We start from the raw sequence: 21211 nt of genomic DNA on the forward strand, positions 1-21211 counted from the left end.
AGAACAGACGACCACCATACAGTCCATCTCACTATCCTTTATTGTGTTTACGAGCAAGCATCAACTTGACTACAATTTGCCTGTCAATTGGTAGAGAAGTGAGAGCAGCTCCAACAAGCATAAAGGAACCTTCCACAACATTTCCATTTGGAGCAAGGGAAGAAAGAAAAAGAAGAAAAATCGCCAAAACAAGGTGGCGTGTTGTGGATGTCAGTAAATGGATCATCTGACTTCCAGCCATGTTCTTTGTGTCCTCCAACCGCATGGCCGACACATTCACAGAGTACTCTGAAGTGGACTTTTCCCCATTTCCCAGCAAAAAGCAACAGTATACTGACATACAGTATGCTGTCAGTCACCACATACTGTACATCTGCCGCAAAGGTGGATTTCGGACGATATCTATAGCGAGATACAATATGGATCTACATCAGCTACACACCAACAGTGCCACTGCGGAAGAAGCAGAAATGAAAATGCAAACTAGCCGCGGTCTAATGTTTAGACGACGCGTATTTCCGTAAGAAATCTAGCATCTTCCAAATGAAGAAAGCATGGCATTGATTGGACCAAGCGGGGTTTGTTGGAGCTACTACTGTAATTCCGCTCCCTATGTTTGGCTAGCAGGGGCCATGACAAGGCGTTGGGAGGAAAGGTGGCCTCTGAAACCCAGAGACATCCTACGCAAGCGTGAAAGGTTACATTTTGGAAGAAGATGATAAGGACCTTCCCGCTTTGAGTTATTAGGAGGACACGGCATGGACCGACTCTGCAGTACGAAGATGTGGAGCTGTTTTTGCAATAGGAGACCACTTATAAATGCTTTATTCACATTAAAACGCACCGTGGAGAATTAACACAATCACAAGAGGCTTTTACTTTGACTTATCTTTTCTCAGCTACTTTCAGAATCCTAGGAATTTAACGATGCCAGTTAACACAACCTGACCTGCCCCGGTCTAAAAGTCCAGGTTTAAATCCAGTCTGTACAGCGGTGAGATCTAGCAGGAAAAACTACATGAAGACAAAAAGGACCAGAAGCCGTAAGAACATGGCGGTCTCCCTCCCGGTGAAAGCAGACACGTTGGTACAACCAGACGGAACAAGTTAGCAGTAACATTGGAGCAACATGCTACAGCCTGCGTGACACCAATATTTTGCTGTTTTTATGTGAATCTTTTGGATATTGGAGCCTGTGGAGGAGGCCTTCACGAACACATCGACTACTTACATGGTTTTCCTCATATTTACAACATCTTTCAAAAGCAAAAGTATTTCTCTACACGTGACTTCATGCACTATAAGAAAAAGAAGGAAATGCATTCCGTTTGCTAAAAAGCATTCATTCACTGGATGACCAGTGGGGGGAGGGAGGGGGGGGGTTAGCTGCAAAACAAATGGGAACATTTTTTGAAGCCTTGTGTGGGAGAGAAATAAAAAGTGCACAGTTGGCTTCTTCAATTAGTGACGTAAAATGGAATAAATTATTGTAAAAGCCGGTGATGACCACACCGAGCCGTAGCGCCACCAAGATGATCAAACCTGCTTTTCTCCTTGTGTGGCTGTCCCGAGGATGAACATCTGACGGTGTGCAAATTAGAGGTGTGTGTTTGTGTGTGTGCGTGTGTTTGTGTGTGCGTCCTAGTAGGTGAGGGTGGAGTCGTCCCACTCCAGCTGCTGCTGTCTGCTGGCCCCCTGCTGGTCCTCCTGCTCGCCACCCTCGTCATCCTCACTGCTCTCCGACTCTGCGCTTGTGATGTCATCTTCCTCCTCCCCATCCTCGCTCTCCTCCTCCTCTTCCTCCTCCTCCTCCTCACTGCTGTGTTGGTCCTCGTATGTCTGCCATTGTGAAGACACACAACACTTACAGTATGACCCAAGTCCACCTTGGCCACTGTATGGACTTCCACTTCCTGTCATGGGACCCTTCTTTGTGTATTCAGGAAGACTGACCTGTCTTTCTTTTCATAGCTGGACAACACGTGACTTTGGTTGAGACCAAATATTTCTCTTATTTTACACAAACACCGTCATGTGTTCATTACATGACTAGTTTGAGGGAAGAGCTGCCCCCCATATCGGTAACCTGAAGTACCAGACAACGTCAGTGCACTGGCTAATGGTAAGACAGCCAATGACTAGCATTAAGCCATATGGAATGGCCATCATTACAATAGAAACACGTTAACAACAGGAAGAGATGCTACACATCTACTAGCCTATTTTGGATCAGCATCAAATTAAACACCATCAGAGACGCCCACCATCATTAGGATTCATGGAGTATTGACAGAGACATTAAGTAAGAAGACCAGCAGCTGCAGCCATCGCCATGGCACAAGAACAATAAGAAAGTACGAATAAAGAACTAGAAATGCTAAAAAGGCAGCAAAGAAACCAGAGCTGCCGTAACTAGCTTGCACTCGGCGACGTCATCCTCAGCATCAAATCCAGTCTGCATCGATATAAACGATATGCTTGCTTTGAAGTCAATATTTTGAAAATATTGATATATTGCCCAGCCCCAGTCTGACACTATGTGGTGTACTTGTTGGAATATAATAACAGCACAGCAATAGAACAGCTAGCTTACACACGATATTAGCTAAAATGAAGCACGGTAGTGGTGAAAATGGAATACGCAAATGGTTCTATTGGTTCACCTCCATTGGGTTGACGGTGATGGTGAGGGCCGAGTCGTCCCAGTCCATCTCATTCTCCTTGCCGTTCTCCTGGTCCCTCACGGTGCGCTGGTGTGCAGCCCGGATGCGGAAGACGCCCAGAATGATCATGAACACCAGGAAGCTGACACAGACGACAATGACGACGGTGGCCGCACTGGGAACCACTGCCATCACACACACACACACACCAGTTAGTGCCAGGTATGGTCTCCACGTATCCTCATGTCCACAGCAGAGGGCCTCTCTGCAGTGGCCAGCTTAGCCAGCCTGACATCGTGGAAGATTACTGAAACAGGAAGTAAATGGAGGTCCACAGATGTCAGGGCAGCACTCAAGTGTAATCCGCAAACGTATGGCATTAAAAAACAAACCGCGTGTGCTACTTCTGGCTAACAGACTATAATCCTCCAGGTTGCTGCATGAGGAAGTACACGCTTGTACACCCCAACAAAAAGTATTTCAGTGTTCTTCCATATTGAACATGGACATGATGTTTTTAAATAGGGAATGTTGTGCTGACAACTTCCATAAAGGCCCCACTTCAAACAGACGGGCCGTATAATGTACTATATACTACATTATATACTACATTATCAGGAGACATGCAGTACCTGACGCCTGGTGAGCGTTGACCAGGTTGTGACCAGACAGGTCCACGGAGGCCTGATGCATGGGGTTGATGAAGTTGGGCTGCACCAGGGCGCTGTTGACGTGATCCATAGGGTTGGCTGTGTGGATCACGTTCACCTGCAAAGAAACACACGTGGCATGACCATTACCTGGTGGAGGCGTCACAGAGATGCCACCTAAGTGCCGGCTTACCTCGACCTTGAAGTCATTGCTGATGTAGCGCCCGTTGAGCTCAGAGCACACAAGTTTGAATTTCCTGTCAAAGAGCGCTTCCGTGTGCCAGTTCTTGTACCGGATAAGATGCAGAACCTGCTCATAGTTGGCCATGGTGTTGACGCCTGGTGCACAGCGGGGTGCATGTGTCAGAAGCCAAAAGACCAAACACGGCTGCTCCTGTCCATACCTGTGATGACCAGGCCAAGGTGGAAGGAGCTCATCTCGAGGCCGCGCTGCTGCAGCTGGTACATGTCCACCTCCAGGCCCTCGTGCTCGGCATCCAGTTCATCTCCCAGCGCAGTCACCTCGCATGTGTCCAGGTTGTGCATGATCTCTTCGGACACCACTGTCTCTTGGACTGAGTCAAGCAGAATGAAATGAGAGCTGAGGTGATTTACGATCACAGCCATTATTGTCTATGAACAGGCACCATTCCTGACCTATAAATGGAGCTAGAATGTTGTGTTCTGGTGTTACATCATACCACAGTTTCACATAATCAGGTGTGCGCATTTGGAAGTGAGCCCTGGAAGAAATTTGGGATGGCTCTGAACGCTCGGTTTCAGAGAGCTTTTTCTATCTCTAGCCGTTTGTGACATCACAGGGAGCCGGGCTTCCTTTGGCATCACAAAAAGGCCTACTTGAAAAAATCCCAACAGAACTCTGCCCAGGACACCCAGTGTGGAGTGACTCCCTGTTGACGGACTTCACTGCTTCCGGGGTGTCATACAACTTCCTGTCAACAAATCCCAACGATCCCTTGAAGTAGAAATACAAATAACAACTCGAAAATTGCCACCTCAACACCTGCCGCTTACGTCTCCATTTGAGCTTTATCTGTGGAAGTCAGGAATTCTTCATACTGTGGGTTGTGGTTGTGTGAGGTTTGGGGGTCAACCTCCATGTAGATGCATTGTGTCCTGATCCCAGCTCATATACAGTACAGCTAACAGATGGCACCCCCCCCCCCCATCCAGGAGTAAACAACGTATCTGTCAGTCCCTCCAATCCCTTTGGCTACAAGACATAATCCTCCTATTGTGCCATGCTTCTAACCATCTATTAGCAGTGTGTTTGCACATTAGGGCGAGAAGGTAACATCACTAGGGATGCTCCGATCGGTGTTTATGCTGCCGTTTCCGATCATCCATGAGGGAAATCGGGATACTGATACCAATAACATGGATTAACTGCAAGTATTTATGATGAGCGCTATTATTGGCCAGGGCAGCCATCAGCCCCTGTATTTTTGACTTGAACATAACTCAAAGAATGCAATATAATCCAAATAAATATATATATATTGAACCCAGGGTGCATTTTCTGTACCTGTGGGATCATCGTCAGCTCTCTCTGTGGCTTCAGACTCTGCTGCATCGGCCTCCACCTCGCGGGTGATGGTGCTAACGATGCGCAGCTCGGGGAACAGCGTCACGCCCTCGGGGCTCTCAAATTCAGCAGCGCTGCGGGCGAAGTGGTCGATGCCACTCAGGCTGATCTTGGGTTCCTCGGGCTGCAGCACCATCACGTAACCTTCAGCATCCGGCATGGTCACGCAGGACTCCTCGTTGAAGCACCTGGCAAGGCAGAAGCCTCATTATTATTATTATTATTACTTGGATTGGAATCTGCTCATTTCAACTTCCCTGCAGCATGTCAGGATGATGCAACAAATGTTATTTTTAAGGTGGCAAAACGACAATAAGATAAATTGTGGTACCAAAAACTATAACTATGCTAAATAGCAAAAGTATGTGGTATGATGACTATAGTACATACATCATATACAATCCTTCTCCACAAGGCCTATAGAGACGTTGTGATACTGTGCCAGAGTATAGTACTCTGTGTTAGCTGCTACACTAATGACAGCAAGGACTCTTGGCTCCTGCTACATACTTGACGGTGGTGAAGATGCGGAGGTGTCGAATGCCAGGTGTCGGGAACTGGCGGGAGTTCATGTAGGAGATGTGCTGCATGACTTTGTCAAAGGCATCAATGTCATCCCCTTCAATGGTCAGTGATGACTGGTTGGGGTTAAACTCCACCTGGAAAAGATGTAAACATGGTGTTTAGCTTTACCGTGACCATATGATGCCAAGACAAATGCACAAGAATAATTACATTAGCCGGGCTGAGGTTGTTTTGCAATGTTGACGTTTAAAAGCACCACCCCACCTTGACAGTGGAAGCTACCTCCTCGGGCAGCTGCACATCCAGGCCTTCCTTGCAGGTGTACAAACAGTCAATGACCTTCTTGTTCTCCAGCTTTCCAGAGCGGATCATCAGCCCTGCAAGGTTTCCACGGAAAAACTGGACCATACGTGCATTTCCGCCTGTGTAGGTTAGGATACGGAGAAGGGGAGCAACAAAGACATACTTTAGCTGAGTGTTAAATATTTACGTAAAATTACCTTTCTGGCAAAATGATTTCAGCATGCAGGCTGACAGTACAAAGGCAGTGGGACTAGAATTCATGCAAGTTTAGTAAAAACAAAAACAATGGATGGTCTTTTATTATGTGCAAGCAACATCTGCGGTCAATGATTGCTGGATGGCCACTGCTTCCATGGAGTAAACAGAAACAACAAAAGTGAAATCAAAACATCACATCTTGGTCATCCTCGGAAGCATCCATCCTAATGTATTGAGATGAACAAGTCCTGTGTGTTTGTCTACTATCTGCTCTAACTCTGACATAAATAAGAGCCCATTTCTGACTTGCAGGTGATGCCAGGGGACAGAAGAGTGTCATGTTTATTTCATGTCCATTTGAATTCTCCGTATGTATGTTCAGTGGATGAAGAAATGGTGTAAATAGGATCGCAATCAAACAGCAATAAACCAGCCTGTGTATCCACATGGCAACATGCTTGAAAATGTGACATGTGAAGATCTGATCTCATCTAGGATGCACAGGACTCATTCTAGCGGAGGTGGCTAGTGAGGATGCAGGTAAGAGTGAAGGGACATGGCGGACACATGGAAGTATCTGAAAAGGGAACGATTGGAGCCACCTGAGGAAGACTCAGAGACTGTCTCAGTGTCATTGTCATGTCCTGAGGCTTCTGGAGAGGACAGAAACAAGAGAGTTGGGAAAGACAGCTAGGAAGATTAAGGATCAGCGAGAGGGATTCAGAGTGTATCACTGGAGAATCTATGACAGCATTATTACTTTGAATGATGAATAATACATATAGATTATTCAAATATCTGATAGTACCTTGCCAGCAAGCACCAACAGTGAGCTGAGTCTCAATCCTGGAGGCGTGCAGCGGGTAGTCCTCCGTGACCAGGAAGGGTTCGAAGGTAGTGCCGTCCACAAACAGTGTCACGGTGGGGAACTCCACATTTAGCACATAGTGATGCCAGTCCTTGTCACACACCTACAGAGAACAGGGCCCACTACCAGTTAATACAATGAAAAAGAAAACATCTCCACGTGAACACATTTGGAAGCACGGACTCACCTGATCGAGTTTCCAGTGGAACTCGGCTGGTTTGTAGTTCTCTGCCTCGGATTGATCTTGGCGAAGGAGGAGGATGAGCCTGCAGTTGTGCACGTAGAGCGAATAGTGGTGCCTGTTCATGTCTACATGCGGGGAGAATATGAGCACATAATGAAGCTGCAATAGACAGGATTTGGAGGAGATCTTGGTTAACAGTCACAATAGGTTGATCTAAATCTACCTCTACCTCTCTGGTAAGTGTTTTGTTAAGAGGTGAACACAACGTATGACCACAGCGGCTGTACTGAATGGGGAGGGGTCACTCATGGCGCACGGTGCAGATGCCTTACAGCAAGTGTAGCACACAGCCACTGTGATGTAATCCTTCTTCTTATGTAAGCAGTGAGACAGAAGTTGATGAACCATCCACACATCTCTGATACTTCATAGTCAATAAGATCTAACAGTGTCAGCTCACATGCAGCTCATATTTAGCAATAACAATGAACTTCTTGGCATGGGTGAGAAGTAGGGCTGGGCAATATTTTGTACGTATTTACCGGTATAGATTCTTCCATGATAAGAAAATGACTACACTGGTAGAAATGACAAACGCAAACAAGCCAAGTTGATGGCTGCATGTATTATTTGGCAGACCGCTCAATCGTGGCACAAAATCATTAGAAATATTGAACACCCCCCCCCCCCCCACACACACACAGGGGGGAGTTTTATATTGTCATATCATGATACATCCCAAAAATATCATGATACATGTGAAGGTCCATATCCAACCCTGGTAAGAGGGAACGGGTCAAAGTGAAATTCCATGTGTGAGCACTAGCATGGTTTCAGAGACGGATATGCAAACATCAACACCAAGGCAGCAGAAAGACTGTATTTGATCATTAGTGGTTTGACAGGTTCAGTACCTGACAGCTACTATTAGGTCTTTACTTCTACAAAGACATATTGACATCATGATGCTATCATTGTAAAAGTCGCAATGGGTGAAAGAATATCACTACGACTAGCTTCCTTGCTATGCCGTTACCTGTCTTGTCAGAGTTGCAAAGGATGGTCTCCTTCTCATGGGCCCCGGGTCCATGTCTCATCCACACAGAGATGGTGAAGGGCTCCTTCAGGCTGGTGCTCACCAAGCCATCGGGAACCTTGACAGCCTGGGTGCCGTTGAACTCAAACACCTGGTCGCTGTCGTGGCCGTTGTCGGTGGGTAGTCCTACTGTCCAGTTGGCGGAGCTGCTGGGTGCTGGCAAGAGCTCCACAGTGCCAGAGCTGGCTCCTAGAAGCAAGATTTGATACTTGACAGTGAAGCTACACAATAAGACAAAACGTTCCTTACCACACAGCTTGTGCAGGGACTTTTCAGAGTAAGTGTCACGGTCGCAGCCCTTTCCGATGTGATTGGTTTCCAGGTCGACCGTGGCTCTGATGGATGTGATTGGCTCATCACAGGTTTCCAGGTGCAAGCTGGGGAACAGAGCCAGGCTGCCTGTTCCAGGCTCATATTCAATCCTCTTATTGAATCCTGAGTGCAAGAAATGAGGGGGGGGGGGGGGGGGGGGGGGGGAGTGTGACAAATGTGTCCTTCACCAGAGCACTGATAAGAGCGGGTAGTCAATACCAGGGTTGTCAATTGCAATTATGTTCAACAGGCACTTCACTACATGGAAAGATGTCTTAGAGCTGCTCCGATTTAAGCTGTCTGACCATCGTCATTTTGGTGACACTCACATCAACTGCAATGGTTAGAGGAGAGTGTTGCTACCTTGCCAGCTTGGTTTGCAGGTAGGCTTGACGCTGATCTTGACCAGAACGTCCTCAGAGGCTCGGTTCTTCCCACAATCGTAAGCCGTCACGGTCAGCTTATACATGTGCTCTTTGCCATAATTCAGTTTCACTGTGTTCTTGATGAAGCCTGAAGACAATAAAGTGGGGAAAGTCTGGTTGTGAGTTGCTGTTTGTTTAATATCAAAGCTGAAGTACAATAAAATGAGTCAATACAATGAGTCATCTGGGAAGGCATATCAGATAAGAAAGGCTCCATGGCTCCTATACCATAAACATAAGGGGAGGTGTCCACATTTTCAGTTTGGCACAGTGACAATTTCGTGACAAAACACCACAGTTGTGCGCCACAGTCGGTCTATTCTCTGCGCAATATGACCCACTAAATAAATGGCTTGCGCCCCAAATCAACATTTTACAAGTGAAAACTCCAGAAAAAGCACAAGACTCACCCTTCCCACCTCCCCTCTCCTCAGTAAACATCCAATCACTGTTAGTATGCAAACGAGCCAACAGAGACAGTGCCCCATAGACACTAAAAACAAAGATGAATACTAAGCTGGTTGTTAAAATCTGGCTGTAGGAAATATATTTTTTTTACTGTTCATGTTTTCTCAGGGAGGAGATACCGTCATCATCATCGTCCTTACCATCTTTGTCGATGGTGAAGGGCACATCTGGGGTCACAATGTCATAGTTGCAGATCTGACTGAACTGGAAAGAGCAGTCAGCATCCACGGCCTCCACCTTCAGGATGCTGTCATACTTCTTGCCCTCGATGACGGTGGCTTTGTAGGACTTTGCTTTGAACACCGGCGAATATTCGTTAAGGTCGTTCACTTGGATGTGCACGGTGGCCCTGGTAGAGAAAGACCAGTTAGTCCACTAGTATTTTGGTGCATTAGGGTTCGTTGAAACGTTGAATACTCTAACTCACTTGTGTGATTTCTTCATGTTGGCACCATCAGGTCCTTCTCCGCAGTCGTATGCTTGGATCGTGAAGGTGTGTTCCTTCTGCAGCTCGCAGTCCAGCTTGTCCTTGGCCCGGATGACCCCCTCGCCAGTGGACTTGTCCAGGACCACGGCCTCAAAGGGGACATTCTGTCCATGGATCCTGAATCCGCAAATCTCACCTGAACAAAAAATGTGGTTGTTCTTATTAACTGTAAAACAGGATGATGGATATTTTCTAAAAATCTAAGTATTCGCAGCAAGATCAACAAATTAATGCCAAACAAAAGAAATAACACAAGCCACAGGTTTTTCAGAGTTTTAGGGTGGGTGGTGTCTGTGGAGGAAGCCCAAAAGCACTTACATAGTTGGGTGAGCATTTTGGGGGGACTTGGGAGTGGGTATGGGATATTTAGCATCGTACACAGTAAAGTCTTTTCCGAGCCATTGAAAACACTGCATTCATCATGCAAGCAGAAACCAAAAAAAGATGTGAACAGGCATCTCACAAAAGTCTACAGGAGGAAACCAAATCCTAAAACCAGAACATTAGAAAGCAGTACTGACAGTGGCTGCCATTTGTTGCTGTACTGAGATACACCATATTTTGGTGAGGAAAATATAACATAAGCCATACCTTAAAAGTGCTGTCTGCCTCAGTTAGCGATTGCATGGAGGCACTAACTTTTGAACATGATGAACCCGACCTCTTCCTGCTCTTCCACTGCGGGCCGCGTCCCACGTAACACCGGCGTTACTGATGCTTGTTGTCAGCTGATGATGGCAGTTTGGCCTAGTTTATCTACTATCGTTAGCTATCATGATGTGTAGTCTATCGTAACATACAATGATTAACCTCTCTGAGATTGCTTTGCGTATGTGCACGTGACTTACACATGCACGTGTATACGAGACAGCGGTGAGTGTAGCCGTGAGAATGAAAATGTTTACACAGTTGGCATTAGCATTGTGAAAAATCTAGACATGTATTTCTATGTATCTGTTCTATTGGTAGCGTTCTTGTATTCGTCTGACAAGTGTACTTTGGAGCCGAAGAGGGACAGCACCTTTAATTGTATTAACAATACAGTCAGCCAGTACAAATTCACTCCCGACTCTGAAGAAAACTAAAGTGTCAGCACAATGCTCACTGCCTTTAAAAATGTTTAAAAAACAAAGAAACCCCTTTCTTCCTGACTAATTTTGCCTCTCAGCCAAACCACTGTGGTTCCAAATGAAATAACAGAAAATAAACAAATCTTCACGTTTTTAAAGCAAAAGGTACTGGATGAGAACTGGGGTTAGAAATATCAACTTGCTTGACATCCATATCAAATGACAACTGCAGCCATGCTAATGGTAGATATTAGCGGTGGAGGATCAACTTAAAAAAGATGCAACGGCAGGAGAGAGTTTGCATTGGTTAACAATCTCAGCAGCTTTCATTTCAAGAGTTAACAATCAGAAAGGTGACAAAGAGGCACCAATAGGCTCATCATTTTAGATTTCTTTCAATACAATTGAGTGAATAGGGTCAGAGAAATCTACTTTATTATGAAATGATTCAGTTTTCCATTTTGACGTGCCTGCTTAAAATAAGCAGCTTTCTGTTGCCTGGTGATAGCTGAAAAACTGTTAGGGTCTGCAAACCGCAATGGATGTCTCGTGCACTGATATTTCTAAGAGCAGTAAGCCCCACATCACATCGATCATCCAGCTCTTGGAACTCCAAATTATTGTATGGTGAAGGGGGAAACGCAAAAGCAGAGAAAACCAAATGGGTAGGTTACTGAGCATTGTCTGTGTGAAAGTGCGGATGCCGTATTGTGTTAGTGGGTTAATAGTAACAATAAGCACAAAGCAGAAGAAAGAGTCCAAGATCACCTTCTTCAGTGAGGGTCACCTCAAAACTCTCTACAGGGAGGGGAGAGAAGATAAACCCAGGTCAGTTGAAGAAGAGTTAGAAGAAAACAGGAGGACAGGAGGAAAATATACTGCATGTTGACACCATGTTCTCACAAGTCATTTGTCAGGATGATAGGGTGTGTAAAACCAACACTCTAACATGTAAGTGAACGCGAGAACATCCCTACCGTACACCATAGTCCCGCAAATGGTGACCTGGACGCCGTGCTGTCACATCACATCATTGATGATAATCACATAATTTGCCACCTATTGGAACGTTGTACATTTTGAAGGTGAGGGTGGAACAATTTGGATTGCAGCTATATTTTCTTCAATAATATTGCTTACTACAAATAGATTAAAGATCATTGTTTGGCGTGAATTACTGTTTTTAGCCCCCAGCACTACACAGTCTACAAAAAACAGCCAAACAGTGAGTTTAGTTGAACTGTGTTCTACTATTTCATACAGCTGGGCGCTTTGGACCAAACACTCATATCCCGATATATCTAGCTTGAATATCGATATACGATATATTTTTCCACAAAGTGAGTTTTGACACAATTAAATCCTGATCGCTATGTTTACACCAATGTCCAGCGGTTGAAGTTTTTTTTTGTTAATCCTCCTAGAATGATGGAATGATGAAGCTCTCAATTCACTTGCTTTTGCAGCCTCAGGGGGGTGGTGGACGTTACCATAGGTACTGTACGTATTGTGTACTGTTCTCTGATTGGCTTATCACTGCCAGGGTAGTATTATGTCCCTGTGTCAGCGGGTGATGCGCCAACACTCAATCAAGCTAATTGCTCACTGTGCAATAACAACAACATTTTTACAGATTTTACAGAACTCGGAGTATAGGCGCCTCATTGATTTTTGAGAAATTTAAAAGGCATTTGCGGACAAAATCCGGTTTAACATTACACAAGAATGTGTTAGAATGTTGACTAGAAAAAGACATTCATGGCTGCCCAGGAGCAGTCATGCAGTCCCAGTTGGGGGCCTCAGTGTTCGCCTCAGCTCTAATGAGGAAGTCACACAAAGCACCTCAACTCACTGTTCACACAGACAGTCAGCCGTTAACTCTTCAGTCTTGGCCCAACATACTGTCAAAACATTTCACAATTACCCCATCTTTAATGTTCCTATTCAAATTACAAAAAAAGTCATAACACTCCACTCCCCCACCTGTCAGGTTTGCATAAACTATTTGAGTTCCATTCACCTCGACTCAAGTCTCCTGCAGACAGACGAACACACCTAATACACAACAATGGCTGATTTTAGCTAGCATAGACAAACATCCCATTTCACTACCTTGGTGGGTCCTCATTCATGTTTTACACTGATCTGACTAGTACGCCAGTGACTGGGCGACTATGGCCTTTACAGTGAACCATATTTGTTGGCACCGATGGACTACGTGGAAGGGGGCTGGCACGCCATGCCCGGTCATGCCTATTGCCACGTGAAGCTGCTGCTGGCTTTGTCCACAGGGAGACACTACAGGGACATGGCAGCTATTCGAATCAAAAGGGGAGGCCCAGCTGGGAGGAGTGCAGTTATTGAATTCTACTGAGTCCACAATGCAGGACCATATACTGTACAGTGGTCTTTCAAAGGTCCACATATGTTTGTGTGAAGCCCCCATCTGGAGCGTTAAGGCAGTCAAGTCTCTCTACTGTGTATGTCAAGGTCAAGTACTCTGTATGAGAGTGCAAATGTTTAGAATGTTTATTCTCCTTAGAAACGATGTGCTTATTTGTTCAACATAAACAGGCGTTGCTGGAGGCCATTGCAGTCCAACTGACTTTGTAAATAAATCACATTAGGAAGCTCCCACAGGCACGTGGATCTCACTTGCTAATTCATGAGAGGTAATCTGAGATAAATATGGGTTGGATCATGCGGTGCCAGAGCAGAGTGGGGAAAGAGCAGCAGATAAAAGATCCCAACACTCGTGATGTGAAACTGGGGGAAATTATTTCCAGAATTATTCCCTGCGGCTTTGAATGTGGTCCCAATGTCATTAAATCCCCTCTGAGCCATTGTGAACTTGGACAATAAAACACACCAACTTGGGGGGTGGGCATAAACATGAAAGGGTATTTTGATGTATGAATATCAAAAAGGGCCATACGGTCAGCAGCTGTATTACAGTGTGACTGCCATACAGATCTCAACATCTCAGACACACGTCTTCTATAGGAGGGAAGGCCTGATAAAATGAAGAAAACCAGCAGCAGTATTCAAATATCGTTCCTGCTCACCTGCATAGCGAAGAGGAGCATCCTTGTCCAGTGCAATTAGAGGGGGGTCCAGCAGCACTTTGTCATCATTCTCTGTCACGATGCCGTGGTAGGTTGTCTCGATCCATGGCTTGTGCTTATTGACTGTGTCAAAGACAAAAAGGATAGCATTAGCATCTGTTACAAACATTGTAAAAGCCAATAACAAGCCAAAACACAATTAAAACCTCTATTATGCACTAACATGCCAATTTAATGATGCAGGGTTGTGGGGAGAGCTTCATCACTTCACTACTTCTCTTTCTTGGATGCTGCAGTAGATGCTGCAAAGGATGTCCAATTCATTGGAATACAAAACCCTACTTCTGACAGGCATGGTAGTTGTTTTGTGTCCAGTTCAGGTCAGTGGGAGGAACAGTGGGCGGTTCCAGGGAGCCGCGTGCCCAAAGCAACCAGTGCTGTTGTTGCTAGCGGCTGCAGAAAAAGCTCCAGTGAGTGGCACCTAACGGCACACATGACAGGGGTGCCGCACCACCCTTACATCCAATATTGGGGAGGTGAAGCTGGCGGGTGTCGTCACTATGCCACTGATCTGCAAAAGTGACACTAACCTGGGCTGACAGCACAAAAGGGCTGACTGTCAGGGAGAGAAACTCAGGACACACTGGTATACACCATTTTATTTTGAGATACTGTTATAATGTTGTTTGTTGTGCTATTTTGGGCTGAAGAGTACAATCACTACCATCACCGCTTTTTGCATGCAGGACCTATTTATAAAGTTGCTTTACGCACACATCATTTTGGTGTAAATTATGTTTTCCGTATTTTAAATAGTCATGCTGAGGCCGCTGTCAATATAAATAAATATATATAAATCACCAATTCAACAGAGAAACAATGATGGCATGTGGCTAAACACGTACTGTCATACCTATTTGATTGAAGCATAATATTCAAGTCCATTTCTGGTTATGTAATAACTCAGCTGGTTGGCTGCGATCAATAGACGTTACATAAAACATCACACAGTGGAAACGGTCACACTGTAACATTGCTTTTGATAGCAGGAAGATTTACAAAAATAAGAGATAAGAGAAAATAATTTAGAAGCACTGCTTTAATTGCAAGACAATTTTCTAGTAGACGGAAGAAAAATATGGACATTTGCCACCATAAAAATATGATAATTTGACATTGTTTTAAGTGATCTTGCAAAGGCAGCCTTTTGCATGGACAAGCTGCTGTCTTTAGCAGTAGTTTCAGAATGATTAAACCCAATAGACTGACTAAGTCCCCTTTGGAGCATATTGGGACCTGAAGGGAAGCGGATGTCTTTAGGCAGATTGTGTGGACAGACAGACAATCTGCTTTAGCTTCTGGAGAGTCCTAGTTACTATTAGCCAGGGAACATACTATTGACCATTCATTGGCAATTGTTTTCACAGAATAGTTTTTTGTAAAGGAGAGGCTTAGAATTTAAGAAAAGGAATTACAATGGGGCCTTAAAATGTGCAGAATCTTCCAGGAGTCAAAATATTCATATATTGGGATGGCTTATCGTCAAAGCTGACTTCTGGTCAAGTGACTGTGACGAGGCGCTGGTGGGTGTCCTGGTGTAAAGTATTAACTACAGTTGCTGTCACTGCAGTGTCACTGTAGGGCTGCGGTCCTCCACAGCCTCTGATGGAGGGCATGGCTCGCATCCTCACACACACAGCAGTGACAAAGCAAGTCATGTTATGCACCCTACAAATGAAGCTCCTATAACCATAGGTCAAGAATACATATGACACAGAATGTTATTTTAAGCCTACTTGCTGTGTTGAAGATGAATGACAGCCGGTTGCACAAAGAAGGGCTGACATTTTTGGCTTCCTCTTTTTACTTTATCTCTGTACAACACTGACTTGTCAAGAACGTTATTTCACTGACAAAGTCCACGGAGACAAGAGCTGGTTCACACAGCCACATCCTTATTTGCAATGCAAGTTTTCAACTCAGGTTTACTCAGCAAACTAGCGAGATAATAATACCACCTAATATTGAACGACAACATTCCGATGTGTTTACATATTTGATGATGAAGACGAGAGACAAAAGTGTCAAATTGTACATCTAGTGATATTAGTACAAGATAAAAATGAGATGCTGCTCACTTGAGGATCAAAGATCCAGTGAAACCCCAAGATGTAAATAATTCATAAGCAAAGACTCAACCACACAAATAATAATTAGAACTTTTCAAACCCATTTCCTTTCTCCAAGACCTGTGATTAGCATGGCACAAAACATTCTCCTCGTGCCTTCTGGCTTGTTGGAGTGTTTCACACAGGGTGGTCTCGGAGCCACAAACACATTTTGTTGAAGGAACATGGACTTCATGTGGCTGTACGTGCCAAACCCGAGACCGAGGATGAGGCGTCTGCAGCCTGCACTCTTCGAAAACAACAGAAGGCTTTCTGTATAAGAGCATCCACTCTGTGAAATAAGGTTGTTCCTAAAAGGAGGACCAGTCAGTCGTGGGTAAAACTTGCAATAGTTCACTGATGAGTGGTTGAACCTGCTCTATGTGAAGAAAATTACAATGACCGTATTTTCTGAACTATAAGTCGCTCCGGAGTACATGTCGTACCAGCCCAAAATGCACAATGAAGAGACTAGAACTATATGTAAGACACACTAATGAGTCAAGGGAAGCCTCAGACACAGACGGACAATGTCCCTTACGGTTGTCCTTTTAAGGAGACCTAAAGAGTTTGACCTAATAACAACGATGAAATACTTGCTGTGAGAACCACACAGCCACAATAGCTTCTGCTAATCCTGAGACCCAAAAGCACATAGCCCAGTCTCCCTCCAACACTTAGAGAGCATCACACGTGTCCGGCCACTGCATAACTCTCGCTAATGCCGTGGACTAAAGCAACGCCAGACTGCTCACATGTTTCTGGCTACCCACGAGGGGAGCCTGAGGAATACTTGCGCAGCGGTCCAGATTGCAGCATCATGACTGCGGCAGGCTGTCTTTATCGGATAAAGCCTGGCACCCTCTGAGAGCGTGTTGTGTAATGATGGTGCAGGCAAGAGTCATCTCTGTGTCGCATGGCAGCGAACAGCTCTGTTTCATTGATTCAACTTACATCTATTCCATTTGGCTGGCCACATGCTCAGTCAAGGTGAAGCCACTGTTGGAAATGTGTTATCTTGCCGTGTTGTGATTTAAAACACCTACCAAACTTCTTTTCTCTGCGGATTGATACACATAGTCATGCTAGCTCTGTCTCTCCTTGGGATGGCTGTGTCTTCCAGCACAAGACATGTGCTCCAGGTAAACAACACTGACTGCAAACCAGAATCTTGTTGAGTCTTAATATCCAAAAGGAAAGCTCGGTATCCACTCTTCCGTCTGTGAATGATGCTGAGACTGCCAATTAGTGAGGTGTTGTGTTACTTACGTAGCGAGTATCAATGCGCAGAGAAATACATCCAGAACAAAATACATCCAGATACTGCAACTATGACATGTTATCATCAGTGTACGTGTTAATGCATGATCACAGCATGGATATATAACCATACAACGTTGGTAACGGTTTTTATTTTTAGAGGGATTCATAGTAGAAATAGGTATATCCCAATGACAGCATTGTAAGCTAGCTGAAATTAATTAATTTTCTGCTGTTATTATACACAGAAAAGGGGAAGAAATATGTTTTTATGAAATATATTTTGAAATATATCTTATGAAATAATGTTTCACATAAAGACTGGGAATGATGGGGAAAATTTCCCCCAAAAGTGTAGTTTGCCTTTAATTTCGCAAGAGTATTTTTAACATTATAACTGGAATGTCAAGCACTTTTAAAGGGGACCTATCTTTTATCCACTATCTTTTTGGCCCTTCATTGTCTTCTTTGGCGTGTGTCCTCTCTTCCTCTTTAGGAGTTAATGTCGGTTGGGAAATTAGCTCATTTACTTTTGTCAGCAACACAAAATGTTCGGCAAATTAATTGGGCCAACTTCTAAAAAAGTAAATAAGGGACACCTTGTTGGCAGGGCCAACCGTACTTTTATCTGGTCGCACATGCACGAATAGATGAAAAATTTACTTTGGATGTGTGATTTATTAGTTTAAAAATGCAACCATTTAGTTGCAGTCTGGACTGACCCACAGGATCACCTTCGTTTGACTGCCAGGCAACATTTGTTTTTCCTTCCGTGTAATTCCAACCTCCTGATAGAAGGTACACCCACTGCGAGAGTTCCTGAGCAGTAAGGGGATTGGTGCGGTCTGGATGCAGACTCAACTCAATAGCGTCTCTGTGCAAGTGGCATAAAAAGGCCAGTGAGAGTGAAGAGGTGAAACTTAGGGAGAAGTTCGACCTGTGAGATTTTGTTTTGTTGTCCTTTGGGAACGGATTAATAAGAAAAATCAGGTTCCACTGTACATTTAAATAAACAAAAGCCCTCACATAAGCCGCTTCTGAAACAACTTCCGGGTCATCTGTTGGAAACATACTATTCAAGTCAATGATCTATTCAATGTCAAGGCACCAATAAGAGGCAAGCCCACTTTGGCTCCACTATTTTCAGAGCCTGACTCTTTAGGATCACTGGGGCGATTTCCCCCAAAGACGTAAGTCAACAGTTTGCCTCCTCCAGCGATTATCTCATGTACACATTCTTGAAGGTCTTGAGCCGTGGATCTTTGAACAGAAGTCACATTGTGAGGCGCCATGTAGAAATCCGGACCCACAAGTCTGGCCCTAAAATAGTCGATTATCAATATGCATATCAATGTAACAGTCCTTTCGTCTTTTAATTTCCACATTTTTAAAACAGACAAAATACAACAGGTTACACTGCAGACCGTAATGTTTTCAGCCATGGCGGAAAACGTTAAAACAGACCATTTTCGTTTGTGTAGCATTAGTTACTGTAGTGTTGTAGCATTGTAACCTTTTCCCACCAGTCAGTGGTCTGTCACATATAGACAACCATTCCCACCCACATTCATACCTGTGGACAATTGGGAGGGGCCAATTAACCTAGCATGTTTTTGGAATGGGGGGGGGGGGGAACCCACGCACATGCGTGCAAACTCCCCACAGAGATGCCCACTCAGTGTTCTTCGGCATAATCTTCTATGCCGGTTGTGTTTATTGGGATTGGGGGGGGTGCTGGAGCCTATTCCAACTGGCCATGGCGGGAGGTGGGGTAAGAGGTGCACTGCCTGCAGTTAATGCAGTTAATACACATCACTATAACGCACCCCCGAGTTAAATAATGCTCGGTCAGCGATGGGGAATTATCGTGACAACAAAGACCACAACGAAGTAATCTCCATTGATCATGCTAAAAATCCAAGGATGGATGATCCGCATTGCGTAGCCTGATATTGTAGTGAGGCCTAATGACAACACTAAATAAGAAGGCTTTTTGTTCTGACCCAAAATAAGCACCTAATCTGACCACACATTAGTTAATGTACGGGTGTACTGAATGGGTAATAACTGATACGTTGAAATAAGCGAGCTCATTATTTATTTAAAGCCGCAAAAAGACGACGCGATGCAGTCGAACACTAAAAATAGACCGATAACAGATGACAGACACGGTTCGCTTTGTGGCTTTTGTTCAAATTAAAACGCCATACTTATGCTCGAGATGTTTTAAAAGACAACACTACACAGAAGCGTTGGCTTTTGTGCGGAAATAAAGGTCGAATGTGTGTTTTGATGAAGCATCGCGGCGTGCACTTGCTGCGGCTCAGGCATCTGACCAGCTCTGGAACAGGTTCCTCAACACAACACGCATCCCTCCTGTGGTAACCTTCACCCGGCGACTCGCTGGGAGGAATACCATTTCCATCCACAAAGCATGAAACCTGCCCGACATGTTCCCACACAGCAAACATCGCGGTGTATAAATCCCAGATTAGTTACCTTTAGCCGCATCCAGCACACACACCAGCGCCAGGACCAGTCCGACGGTGGATGTAAAGAGTTTATTCCTTCGGATTCGCATCCCGACTTCGAGCTCAATCACGGCAAACCTTTAACCGACACACCCTTATTGCTGCCGTCGTTCTTCTCTTGAAGGTTTAATAAGAAAAAGAACAAGCGGTGGATGAATCCACGGTGTTCAGCTCTAAGATGGCCGTCGTCGCCACCAGGGCTCTGCTATCCCTTCAATCACCGCTCCTCCAGCAGGGTTGCCTCTGCTGCGTTCAAAGGCTGTGGGAAACTACGGCAGCACAAAGTTTGATTGCTTTAGACTGCGTTTAAGGGGAGGGAATAACAATATTTACTGAAAAGGGATTATTTAAGATTACGTTTTGAAAACGTATGGATATCCCGTACTTATTCATTAATAAATAATTATTTATTACTTTTATTTTGAAATCAGCAATTTATCTCCATTTTCTGAATACACTATCTATCTACATATTATACTAATGCGGAGTAATAAGTTAACTAATAACCAATGTTATTCTTCCTTAGTGTTAGCTGCATGTGAGGCACATACTGTATTTTTCTGACGTGGCTAGTTCTCCAGCAGTCTTGTATTATCTGTTTTTAATTGATGGGAGCGCATTAATTACCATAAAAGAGTGTAAAAGGAGGACCACCTGTACTGCTATTGAGTGAATAAAGGTATGAGACGTGCATAACAGTGGTAACACGTCCCCAGACAGTGGAAGAATACACATCAGAAGTAATAGTGAATGTGCTGCTTATCAAATATAACATCCTTAGTTTAGATTCAACTTGCAACCCAGGTGGTGATAAAGTGGGAGCCAAACGGAGTGCCTGAAGGCAACACGAGTCCATGACTGTCCAGTGACGTCAGCACTGTTATTGTGGGAGAGCATGCAGCTCATTCAGCTGAGACAGTATAGTAAGCTCTGGGGTGCAGAGAGGAGACCAACAAATGTCTTTGACTGTGTGTGTGTGTGTGGGGGGGGGGGGTGCGCCCATATGTGACTAGCTATTGAGCTTATTGTTATTGAGCTTTAACTTCTATTGTGGCCTTGGACTTACTTTAGACAGTGCTCTTTTTATTTTCTTACTATAATTAATATTGCATTAGTCCTATAGACTACATGTCATTTCTAGACTTGATAGATTACTATTATTTGTAAGCTTAAAGGGGACCTTTTCCACTTTTCTAACCTATAAATGTAGTTAGAATGTTGTATTCTTGTGATGCCAAGGTTTCAGATCATGACATTTGGAAGTGAGGCCTGAAAGAAGTTTGGGATGGCTTGGGAACGCTCGGTTGTGGTAAAGCTGTCCCTTTGTGATGT

General features: G+C 44.5%; 1 protein-coding gene across 4 annotated transcripts; it reads right to left on the reverse strand.

The window, feature by feature from the left end:
- Window positions 1-22: 22 nt before the first annotated feature.
- clstn1 (calsyntenin 1) lies at window positions 23-20123 on the reverse strand. Of its 4 annotated transcripts, XM_058083450.2 has the most exons (19): window positions 19848-20123; window positions 13921-14043; window positions 11624-11653; window positions 9726-9921; window positions 9439-9647; window positions 8769-8918; window positions 8343-8528; window positions 8034-8282; window positions 7001-7122; window positions 6754-6916; window positions 6548-6598; window positions 5709-5866; window positions 5430-5578; window positions 4860-5107; window positions 3718-3888; window positions 3507-3652; window positions 3296-3431; window positions 2664-2848; window positions 23-1839 (listed from the first exon to the last, which is right to left on the reverse strand). In XM_058083450.2, the coding sequence occupies exons 1-19, from the start codon at window positions 19927-19929 to the stop codon at window positions 1642-1644; spliced, it is 2952 nt and encodes a 983-aa protein (XP_057939433.2). In that variant the 5' UTR covers window positions 19930-20123; the 3' UTR covers window positions 23-1641. The 4 variants fall into 4 exon arrangements, with proteins under 4 accessions (XP_057939433.2, XP_057939434.2, XP_057939435.2 ...); XM_058083451.2 differs by lacking the exon at window positions 11624-11653; XM_058083452.2 differs by lacking the exon at window positions 6548-6598.
- Window positions 20124-21211: the final 1088 nt, after the last annotated feature.

The sequence above is a fragment of the Doryrhamphus excisus genome, linkage group LG17, assembly GCF_037039965.1.
Source record: "Doryrhamphus excisus strain RoL-2023G ecotype Guam linkage group LG17, RoL_Dexc_Guam_v1.1, whole genome shotgun sequence".
Classification (NCBI taxonomy): domain Eukaryota; kingdom Metazoa; phylum Chordata; class Actinopteri; order Syngnathiformes; family Syngnathidae; genus Doryrhamphus; species Doryrhamphus excisus.